Source organism: Desmodus rotundus, chromosome 6 (genome assembly GCF_022682495.2).
Source record: "Desmodus rotundus isolate HL8 chromosome 6, HLdesRot8A.1, whole genome shotgun sequence".
Lineage (NCBI taxonomy): Eukaryota > Metazoa > Chordata > Mammalia > Chiroptera > Phyllostomidae > Desmodus > Desmodus rotundus.
This window is the reverse complement of record NC_071392.1, coordinates 80,341,721-80,353,784: the sequence shown is the minus strand read 5'-3', so window position 1 is coordinate 80,353,784 and position 12,064 is coordinate 80,341,721. Positions and strand designations below refer to the sequence as shown.

Below are 12,064 nucleotides of genomic sequence, written 5' to 3'. Positions count from 1 at the left end.
ACAAATATTTCAAAAATTTATATGGAACCATAAACAGCCCCAAATAGCTGCAGCAATTTTGAGAAAGAAGAACAAAGTAGGAGGGATCACAATACCTGATAGCAAACTGTATTACAAGGCCACTGTAATCAAAACAGCCTGGTACTGGCATAAGAACAGACACATAGAACAATGGAACAGAATAGAGAGCCCAGAAATAAACCCAAGTCTCTGTGGTCAATTAATTTGACAAAAGGGGGCAGAAGCATAAAATGGAGTGAAAATAGCAAATGGTGTTGGGAGAGCTGGACAGCTGCATACAAAAAAATGAAACTCAATCACCAGCTTACACCATACACAAAAATAAATTCAAGGTGGATAAAAGACTTAAATGTAAGTCGTGATACCATAAAAGTCCTAGAGGAGAACATAGGCAGGAAAATCTCATATATTCCATGCAACAGTATTTTCACTGATACGTCTCCTAGAGCGAGAGACATAAAGGAAAGAATAAACAAATGGGATCTCATCAAAATAAAAAGCTTCTGCACAGCATTAAAATGAAAAGACAACCAACCATATGGAAAAACATATTTGCCAATGATACCTCAGACAGGGGTTTGATCTCCAAGATATTTCCTGTAAGGTACCATGTTTACACTAGTTTTTCTCAATGGCATCGTTCTGTTGGTCCCCATTCCTGGGTTCTGATGGACCTAATTTCCCATCCAATTATGGTTTCTGTTTTGGGGATCTCTTCATATCCAGTTTTAGATGTATTTAATGTGCCCCATCTTCCATTTATTATTAACTATTTGTATTAGTAGTAATAACTGACTTATTGAATGCTAATGTGCAAGACACAGTTTTAATCATTTCATAAATGTACTTATCTTTTTAAACTCACAGGAGCCCTCTGAATAAAGTATTGGATTGCTAAAAATGTTCCTTTGTTTTTTTTTCCATAAGATGGCTCTAGTAGTGCTTAGTTTTGTCTTTAACTTCACTTGAAACAGTTCTGTTAGCTTGTATTGTGACAGCTGTCATATCAGCTTGCATTTAAAAAGAAACTTACCAAAATTGGTAAATTTTTGTGTAGCCATTTTAATATTGAAGATGGAAGAAAGTATGCAACATTTTCAACATATTAATGCTGTATTATTTCAAGAAAGGTAAAAACTCAACTGAAACACAAAGAAAGATTTGTGCGGTGTATGGAGGAGGTGCTGTGACTGATCAAACATGTCAGAAGTGGTTTGCAAAGTTTTGTGCTGGAGATATCTTGCTGGACAATACTCTACAGTCAAGTAGACCAGTTGAAGTTGATAGCAATCAAAAGGAGACATTAATTTAGAACAATCAATGTTATACCATGCGGGATATAGCTGACATACTCAAAATATCCAAATCAATAAGTTATTGGTGAAAATGAAAAATGTGTCTTTTATTTTATGGAAAACCCCACAAGAACTTTTTGGCCAACCCAATACGGTGACTCCTATTTTAGCAAAGAGAAAACTAAAGCAGACAGGTCACATAACTTAGATATGGTCTCTTAGAGGGTAAAGACAGAGCCAAGACTCAAAGCTGGCAGTGTGAGTCCACTGTTCTTATTCAGGCCTTATGGCCTTGGCATTAGCAGTAGTGAAACCAATATTGCAATGATGGGAAAGGAGAAAATTACAATAGCATGATTGATAATGTTTATTGAGGATTACTGTGTGCCACTCATATAATAATTGCTTTATAAGTGTTATTTTATCTTTTAGACCAGTGTTTAATATTATTTTCTTTTTACTTGTGAGGATACTGAGGCATAAAATTTGATTAAATTACCTAAAACCACATGGCTCATAAGTGTTGAAACTGAATTCAAACTGCTGAACCAGAGTTTCTATGTATTCTGTTTATTTCCCCTTCTATTTCTCTCTCTGACTGGAAATGTGTTGAAAACAATACACTAATTTTCCGATATATAACAGGTTTTCATTAAATATGTTTATCGTAATACATAAACTTCTTACCCAGCACATTAGAATTTTAATTTTCTTATAAACTGTGTGCTAAGCACTGTAGGGATCCCAAGTTTTGTTTTTTGTTTTTTTTTTTTTCAATTTTTGAACCTTTGGTGGTGGTTTAAGTTTTAGCACTAAAAGTGGTCTGTGCTAAGCTCTAAAAAAAGTATTTAAAAAACTATTTTACTTAACATTTAATTTTTATTAAATAAAAATATTTTAGGCAATTAAAATATTCAGAAAATTGGAGATGTAACAAATAACCACATACCCATCATCCCGAATTTGATAATTGTTATTCGTATAGTTTCCCTATTTATTTAATGCTAACTTTGATGTTTGTTTTATGCTTAAAGCCATATCCAGAAGACCCAGCAGTTTATAAACCACTCTCCCAGGAAGAATTACAAAGGATAAAGAATGAGAAAAAACAGAAACAAAATGAAAGAAAACAGAAAATATCAGAAAATCGCAAACATTTGGCTAGTGTACGTGTTGTACAAAAAAACCTCGTCTTTGTTGTAGGTCTGTCTCAGCGTCTAGCAGACCCAGAGGTAAGTCCTCTTCTATTTTCTTTCTCAACATGACATTTTTTCTTTTTGCTTCTCTTATTTGAGAATAAGTGCTGACCCTGCCCAACTGTAGGATTCCACTGAAAATGTTGAAACTCAGACGAAAATGGGAAATGATTTTTCAGTAGTCACTAAGAAACCAATAACCAGTTGTGATCTTAGGCAAGTGTTTTAATCTTTCTTGGCTTCGTTTTCTTCACTTGTAAAACTGGGTGGTTGTATTATAATATATCTCCAAAGTCCCCTCTAGTGCTGACAATCTGGAACCTGGATAATGGTTCTGTTTGCTGTTCTGTCTTTCTGTAGCTACATAGACAACAGTGGAGATGCAGTTACATGAACCCGTCAGAGATCTGTATTATTTTAAATCCTGCCCAGGTGGCAGTACTCACTTACAGAAGAGTTATAGAACTGTTACAGTGTATCATCATTCTTTAGTCATTCATGTCAAGCCAATTTTCAGGAAAGAGGGAGAATTTGATGAAGGGAAATAATGGACCAGGTTCTATGTCATTTGTTTGGGGACAGGGAATATCTCAACCCTTTTGTTTATTACCTCTTTTCTCTCCTTCCACCGTGAGTCTTATTAGGGGAATATTGAACTCAACTTTTTTTAATGCCTTTGAAGGCACATCTGCTAATTTTTAGTTTCTGATATACCAGGAAGTACAGACTAGATTAATGGGAAGGCAGAGAGAAGCTGATTGACAGCCAGAGTGTTTACTTCAGTAGCAGGGAGCAGGATTTTGGGGATCTGCCTAAAGTACGCATCAAGAAGGTTTTGAAGTAATGCTCATCACAGTGCCAGTCAGGGGGAGGGCTGTAGTGACCATGTCTAGGAAGGTGGGCATAATCAGACTTGGCTAAGTAAGCTAAAGACCCCAGGAGGAGGAGAAGTCTCTGGAAGGAATCTATACTTTGATTTGATAAAATTCAATTTAGAGTGAATAATAAATATTTGTTGATGATGAATTTACTATGTGTTGAGGTTAGGAAGGGCTTCCAATCAGTGGAGGAGAAAGTCAGGGAGATTTTTCTAAGAAGGCTCTATCATTGACAATAAACATGGTGGCAACTCAGGAATTACCAGGACCTAGGTCCAGGGATGGTGGCATTTGCAGGCTACGTGATCTTCAGACCAGGTTCTTTCTAAAGCCAAAAGGTGGGTCTAGAGTTCATGCAGGAAAAGACTTCTTCAGTAAGAGCTGTTAAGGAGAGAGCTCATTTTAGACCTATGATTCGTCCTTGACAGCCAGTTTTTCCTTTTCCTAAGCTAGTACCTAACTCCCAGGCAGGCACAGTGCCACTTCAGCCATGACCATTTCCCTGACTGCCACAACTTTTCATCAACTCCTCTCTCTCCGTAGCTGTCTTTATCAGCCTGCCTGCCTTTCTGTCTGTCTGTCTATCTGTCTGTCTATCTGTCTATATGTCATTCAGTTCTGCCTTTTTTGTCCTAATGAGAGGGCACTCTTGCACTGCAAAGTTTATTTACATGCCTTTTTTTAATTCCTAATCTTATTGATTAGAGTCTATATTTGCATTTCTGAAACTGCTACTCCAATAATCTAATGTAAGTTTTATCTTGATTTGAGAACCTTCGATGTGAGTGTATTTGAGTTTTCGGTACATTTTGGATCTGGTCAGCTGTAGACTGGAGGAGGTACACGGAGCAGCACCTGAAGGCTGGGTAAAGTTGAGCCATTACTCTGACATTGGATTGTAGGTTTTCTGCCTTTTCTTCAGAATCTGTGGTTTGTTTTTATTTACAATGTTCTCCCTTTATCATCTGTGGGGGATGCGTTCCAAGACTCCCAGTGGATGCCTGAAATCGAGGAAAGTACTGAACCCTATTTATTAGTACTGTGTTTTTTTCTATACATACATATCTACAATAAAACTTTATTTTACAAATTAGGCACAGTAAGAAGTTAACAATAACCAATAATAAAATAAAACAGTGTTAACAGGATACTGTAATGAATGTCATGTGAACGTGGTCTCTGCCCTTCTCTCAAATATCTTATTGTGCTGTACTCACTCTTACTGAGATGATGTGAGATGGTGAAACGCCTATGTGATGAGGTGAAGTGAGGTGAATGACGCAGGCATTGCAACGAAGCGGTAGGCTACTGTTGACCTTCTGGTGACACATCACGAGGAGGATCATCTGCTTCAGGTGGTTCTGGGTCACTGAATCGATGATGTTGATGGTTGGGTGTCAGAAGCAGACAGTGTCAGTGGTTGGGGAAATTTAGTATTTTCGGACCACAGTTCACCGCGGGTATCAAACCATAAAAGGGAAACTGCAGATAAGGGAGGACCACTGCACTTAACAGAAATTTCTCATTTCCACTAGTAACATGACTCCAGAATGACTAATCTGAAGAACTGTTATGCAGAGAGAACTTAATCTAGGTGGTGACCAGTGAGAGAGAACAATTTAATAGGAGTCTCAATGTACATTAAAAACTACTCTACTGGCTTATACTTTAAAATCATTGTTGTTTGGTAAGAGGACAATGAATTTTCTTAAACATTGGTTTTTGTCTTTTATTTCTCTTGAAAGTGGAGGAAGACCAGAGACCAGTGTTTTATTTATTAGATCTTATCACTTCTAAATAATAATGTCTCTAAAAAGTCTCTTAATTTGTCTATACAATCTTTTCAGTTCGGAAAACTTAGTTGACTTCATAAGAAAACTCAAAATTTCAAATTGTTAGTGTAACTTTCAAGTCAAAGGGGAGATCCTTATTATTTACTTATCTTTCGATGATTAACAAAACAGGACAGTTAAGGAAAATTTAAAACTTATTTTGAAAACATTTTTTGTATGCCAGAAAATTTCATACCAAGGATTGTCAGATGTATCATTTATTGAACAATAGAAAAAGCTATCTTTGAAGATATGGTAATTAGGTAATGATTAGAGGTAATGATCATCTTTTAAGTTGTAAAATTTCAGATGTGTTGGAACCTAATTCATTCACTTTGTAAATTAACTCTTGAATACTTCCCATGTGTTGGGTATTTTGATGTCTGACATAAGGTAATTTAGCAAGCCAATCGTATTCTCATCCCTTGACAAGCTTACAGATTCGTGGGGAAGACACAATCTAAGAACTTGTAAGTGTACTGAGCATTTATAACAGGAAACTACAGGCCCGTTTGCGAACATGTAGTAGTGGGGAACTTAATGTATAGAGAGCTACAGAAAGCCTCCCTGAGGAACGGATGATTCAGAATTACCAGAGATTGGTTAGGCAGCAGATGAGGACAGGTGAGACCCAGCTATGTGTTAGCCCGAGAGAGCAGATTGTTGGAGGAACTAAAAGACATTGAAGACACAGCCATATCATTTACAAATGAGAAATGGAGGCACAGGGAAGTTGAGTGGCTTGCTTGTGATCACACAGCTATTTCATAGCATAGTCAGGGTGAGGGAAACCTCCCAACCACACCCCCCACATACCCTGTCCTAAAGCTCCTGTTTCTATGTATTTTACACTGAAGATTGTTCTGTTGTGCATCCATTTATGCATCCATCCATCATCCATTTATCCATTCGTGCTTCCATCTGCTTACCAAGTGTTTGATTTTCTCTGTCATGTTCATGAACACTTGACTGTGGTCCCAAAGAAGATATTTCACACATTAGGCGTGCTGTTGGGCATTTATAATTCTGCCCATGACCTTTTGTATTCCATATTAGGACGAAAACTGGCTCACTGTGAAGTAAATATTTAACATTGAATATATGGACAACATGGTGGTAAGCAGCATGCTCGGCCTACTCCCCATACTTTCTTTATTCACTTCAGTAGTATTTTGCTAGTTGACTGTTCAGGCAGACTCTAGTGTTCGACTTAATATAAAAAGTTTAAGCTTAAATTACTTGAATTTCTCTTGCTTGGGCAGGCTATTTCTTCTCGGCCATAGGCCATTTGCTGATACACTGAGGCCTACGAGTGTTCTGTGTTCATGTAATTCTTTTTGTTCACTGCAAAAATAGTTTCATTTTTCAGTAAGCATTTATTGAGTACCTAAAGTGTTCTAGGCACTCTGTAAGGTCTCTCTGAGCACTGAGCACACACCAATGAGAAGGTAGCCCCTGCCTGTTTACAGAAGTAACAGTGCGATAGGAGAAGTGGTATATGCTGTGGAGGCACAAGAGGTAGCACCTCGCCTTTAGGTGGGAGGTGTGTACCCCTATGTTATCTTTTGGGTAAAGTACTTCTGGCACAGGAACTATACAAATGCTTTTAGATGAGAGAGAGCCTGGTCTGCAAATGATTTGTTTGGCTGGAAAGAGTACAGTGTGAGAGATGAGGCTGGTGAGGTAAGTGATAATGGATTATGAAGGGCTTTCTAACCATGTTAAGGAGTTTGCACTTGATCTTCAAGGCACTGGAGGCTATTAATGTTCTTAAGAACAGAGTGACATGCTGGACTTGTACTTGGAAAATATCGTTCTGACTGCATTGTGCCATGTCAGTGTAATTGTATGCAAATCTTGTTGTTTTGAAAGTACTATACCCAAAAATTGGCCAGAAACTTTTCATAATTCAGTGGTTTTTAACTTTATCAGACATAGCACCCACTTTTTAAAAACTAATATTTTATATATAACACCCTTTGACTTTCACGAAATGCCTTCTTCATAATACAATCTGTTTACATAGGTAATTTGCAAAAGAAATGTAAAGGAGAAATAAAAGGAAAGTACTTCTAAGAACACTTTCTAATTACAAATACTTGGGTACTGCTACTCTAGAACCTTGCTACTTAAGGGCCGGTGGCATGACTGTCACCCGGGAGTTTATTAATGCGTACTCTCAGGCCTGGCCTCAGAACTGCTGCACCTAAACCTGCATTTTAACTAGATCTGAAAGTGACTTGTATGTGCATTCAAGTTTGTGAGGTTCTGTTGTTCACTACGTAATGAAATCGTAAGATGCTTACATCTGTTTGTGGAATCACTGTGAGCACGGCAACTACAAATGCAGATTGCTGTAGGTGTATGTATCGACAGCTCGGGTCCCAGGAAACGTCTGTGACAATTTTCTGAAACAACTCTTAATAAAATTCCAAACAAAGCATTTGTACTCCTCTCTTAATTACATATCATTTGCTTTCCTGTAAATTTAAAATACATCAGAACTATGGGAAACTACTTTGTGTTTGTATGTGCCACGGACTTTGTTTCTAGGTTCCTTTAATTATAAAGTCTTCTCAGTTAAGTGAATGTCTTGTAGGACATTTCAGAAGTGGTGCAGGACAGGTCTTTGTTGTGCAGTTCTAGTCCGAGCGTCTAAGCCATCCTGGCTCCCACCCGCTGACCACCGATGGTGTCTCCCAGTCACTTTGACAGTGCCCCCAATAAAAGCTGCCACACATTTCCAAGGTGCCCCCTTGCATGCTGCCTTCATTGAGAACTACTGCCATAAGCTCAGACGTGATACGGGATGCTGATGTAGCACAGACTGTGGCCGGCCAGAACCCTCTGAAGCAGGTATTTTGGCTGTGAGGCCTTTTGCTGAGTTGATACACACCCAGCTGGAGCAGTGAATGAAGTTCCACCTGCCAGAAAATTTTCAAAAAGTACTCTCCCTACCCCTCGGCCCTGAGACTTCGCTGCGAACAACCAGAGGGTCATTGCCTTCGCCACCATTACTGTCATATTCCTCAGGGGATTTGGTGGAAAGAGTGTAATCACTTAACCTTCTGATTCATTAAAATTGTCTGTAGAAATGTGACACTATACTTAAAAGACCCTAAAATAAAATATGGTAAAAGTAATTAAAGCTGACCCTTGAGCAACTCGAAAATCTACATAAAACTTTGACTCCCCCAAAACATCTGTTAAGAGCCTCCTATTGACCACTTTACTGATAATATGAACAATCGATTAACACACATTTTATATGTTTTATGTATTATGTACTGTATTACAATAAAGTAAGCTACAGAAAAGATGTTACCAGGAAAATCATGAGGAAGAGAAAATAAATTTATAGTACTCTACTGTATTCATCGATACCACAACTTTACATTGTGTGTTTGTTTACGAGATGAGTCATCTGTCGGTACCTACATCAACACTGTCTTACATGAAACAAAACACTGTGGACATTATATGTATATTACTAACACTAGACACCAAAAATGCAAAGTAATTGAAAAAATTCATATTTATTTACAGGTATAACCATGCATTGATAATGAAGAAGAAAATACGATTGTTTTATGATAGCCTAGTGTAAGTTGTGTTACTGCTTTGTGGTAGCCTAGCATATACAGTAGTGAATGAATCATTAAAAAAATTTTAGGGCATACAATTTTATATGCATAATACAGTATTGGAAACAAACTACTTATGATGATAGGCTGAGAAGCAGTTTCTCCAATTACAAGACAGGCATCCTGTACAGTAATGTAATTCTTTGAAAGCAAACTTACAAAAAAGTAAGAAAACACATTAGTTTTATATTGAATGTCATTTATTTTATGCCTGTGTAAGGATTGGCTCTCCACTTCCATACCAGTCTCGTACACGATGTCCTGGTCACAATGACCGCTTAGTCAGTGATTATGTTCGTAACAAAAATGTTGCATACTAACGCATTTGTTGTACACTTAACAAATTTCTCGCATGAAAACACATACAGCAGAGAAGTTTATTAACTGTAAGCATGAAGATTACTTGCTCTTCATTAAGTGGAAGTGGATTCTCATAAAGGTCTTCATCCTCACTGCCTTCACACTGAGTAGGCTAAGGAGGAGGAGGAAGGGGGGGTTGGTCTTACTTTCTCGGGTGCAGAGGCAGAAGAGGTGGGAGGGGAGGCAGGAGAGGCAAGCACACTCAGTGTGGCTCAGTGTATGGAAATGCATCATAATTTCTGTCTGGCTTTTTTACTTCTTCAATCTCTGAAAATGTTTCTATACAGTGCCAACTTTTCTTCCACTGTTTGCTTTAGTTCAAGGGCCTGTGTCATCTAAGACGTCAAAAGCAGTCTTGACTAATCGGAACACTGGGCCAGATTATCTGATGTCAGTTTGTTTTCCGGCACTGCGGCTCCATCTTTCTCAGGGTCTGGCTCTGGTTCGGGAGCACTCCTCTCCAGCAGGTCGTCTTCTGTTAATTCTTCTGATGTGAAGTCTGGTAGCTTTTGAATTTCCTCAAGATCCATATCTTGAAACCCTTCTTCCCTCACCTTTTTTGCCGTATCCACAACCTCTTTAATGATTTCCTTTATCAGCTCTGTCATAAAACCTGTGAAGTCATGTAGGACATCTAGGCAGGTTTTTTCCCAGCAGGAAGTTACTGTTTCAGGTTCGATGCCTCCCACAGCTGTTTCTACAACAGCGGTGCATCTTCAATGGTGTGACCCTTCCAGACTCTCGTGATGTTCTCTGTCAGGGTCCCCTTCCACAGCGTTGGCGTCCTTCCCAGCGAGCCCCGTGTGTGATGAGCCTTAAAGATCCTTGTGTCCCCTGATCTAGAGGCTGAGTTAAGGGACATTGTGTTTGCAGGCGAGTAGACCACTTCGACGCCTATTCAACTGATAGGGTTCTGGGTGGCCAGAGACATTGTCCAATATCAAAGAACTCTAAAAGGCAGTCCCTTACAGGCAAGGCGCAGTACTTCCTGACTTCAGGGACAAAGCATCAGTGGAACCAGCCCAGAAAAAGGGTTCTTGTAGTCCAGGCTTTGTCACTGTACAAAACTAATTGAATGGCAGCTGGTGTTTATCTTTTCCCTTCAAGGTTCAGGGGTGAGTAGTTTTTTACGGATAAGAGCATTCTTGATCGTACATCGACTGCATTTGTACAAAATAGTAGAGATAGCCTTTCACTTCCTACTGTAAATCCTGGTGCTCACTTCTCTGCTTTACTAATAAGTGTCTGTTGTGGCTTTCCCCCCCCCCCCCCCCCCAGCATAGGGTACTTTCATCTGTATTAAAATCCTGTTCAGGCAGATATCCTTTCTCCTCCTGCCTTTTGGTCGGCAGAAGCTGCTTCTATTATCTTGACATTTTTTAAGCCAAACCTCTTTCTAAAATTATCAAACCATCCTTTGTTGGCATTAAGTTCTTTAGCTTATTCACCTTTCTTTTGCTTTAAGTTGTCACATAATGACTTTGCATTTTTCTCGAATCATATTAGAGGCCATAGGTATGCCTTTCTTATAGCAATCTTGTACCCGCATAAGAGGTACATTTTCAGTACATGACAAAAAGGCATTTTTCGAAAGTCCCAGGTTTTCACAGATGCTGTTGTAGCTGCAGCAAGGGCTTCACAAATTTCCTTTTCTTTCTTTACATGGTTCTTACTATGGATTAGTTGATCTCAGAATGGCAGCTTCCGCCGCTGCGCACCTCACTCTAGGATACACATCAAGCCTTTCAGCCTTTTCTCGTAATGTCACGACTTCGCTTCTTGGAGTCACTTCCAGTATCACTAGTGGCACTTCATGTGGGTGCCATGGTGTTACTTGAGGTTTATGGTATTGCACTAAATGCAGTGATGAATACACGAGAACCTTGAGAGATCTCATTTTACTGTGCCACCTGCCCAGGGTACTTACTGGTAAGACAGCTGTTCACACGGAGATGATTAGAATCCCATGACACTTTAAGCAGATACTTACAATACTTGAGCTCTTTGCAGTAGCAACAGGAGGTGACTGTGAAATTATTACAGTAGCACAGTATATACTGCAGTTAATTTTATGCAGTTTGGATTTAATATTGCATCTTCCAGCTGCATGGCATTATGTCTGTGTTATTTTTGAAAAATTTTAAGTTTGTATATTAGATTTGTATATATTTTATGGTAGTAAATAATAAAATAAATTGGTATCTACATATATTTTATTTATTCATGATATACCTAACTTTTTTTTTGATATTTCTAGGCTATATAGTTCATCTGCAAGATTTTTTCAAATTGTTGCTAATCTCTAAAAAGTTTTCCAATATATTTACTGAAAAAAAAGTTGTGTATAAGTGGACCTACACAGTTCAAACCACATTGTTCAGAGGTCAACTATATATTAAGTTGCAAACTATTAAGAATTAATAATACTCCAGTCATAGACGATTTCACAAAGCTTTCATTCTGTCTGACACAGAACATATCTAAACTTGGCTAATTTGCCAGTGAGTACTTTAATACAAAAACCTCTACCACGGTTTGCAACTACCTCAAAATTATGTACATTCTGTTCTTTTCCTAAAGTTTTTCTTAAATCCTCACCCAAGGACACGTTTATTGATTTGAGAGAAGGGGGGGGGGAGAGAGAGAGACATCAATCTGTTGCGTCCCCTATGTGCCTCCACTGGGGATTGAACCTGCATGTAGGTGTGTGCCCTGACTGGAGAGCTAACCCGTGGTGTACGGGATGATGCTCCAGCCACCTGAGCCACCCAGCCAGGGCTCTTTTTCTAAAATTTACCTGTAGACCTACTGTTCCCTACAATCTCTCCAAATAGCAAG

At 38.6% G+C, this 12,064-nt stretch overlaps 1 protein-coding gene across 6 annotated transcripts in view; it reads left to right on the top strand.

Moving 5' to 3' along the window:
- Positions 1–12,064, top strand: part of CNOT4 (CCR4-NOT transcription complex subunit 4) — a 138,603-nt gene that overhangs the window by 70,394 nt on the left and 56,145 nt on the right. For all 6 annotated transcript variants that reach the window (XM_024554994.4, XM_024554997.4, XM_024555000.4 and 3 more), the window contains exon 3: positions 2,351–2,548. In XM_024554994.4, the coding sequence (XP_024410762.2) occupies positions 2,351–2,548 (198 nt within the window). The remainder of the gene's footprint in view (positions 1–2,350; positions 2,549–12,064) is intronic.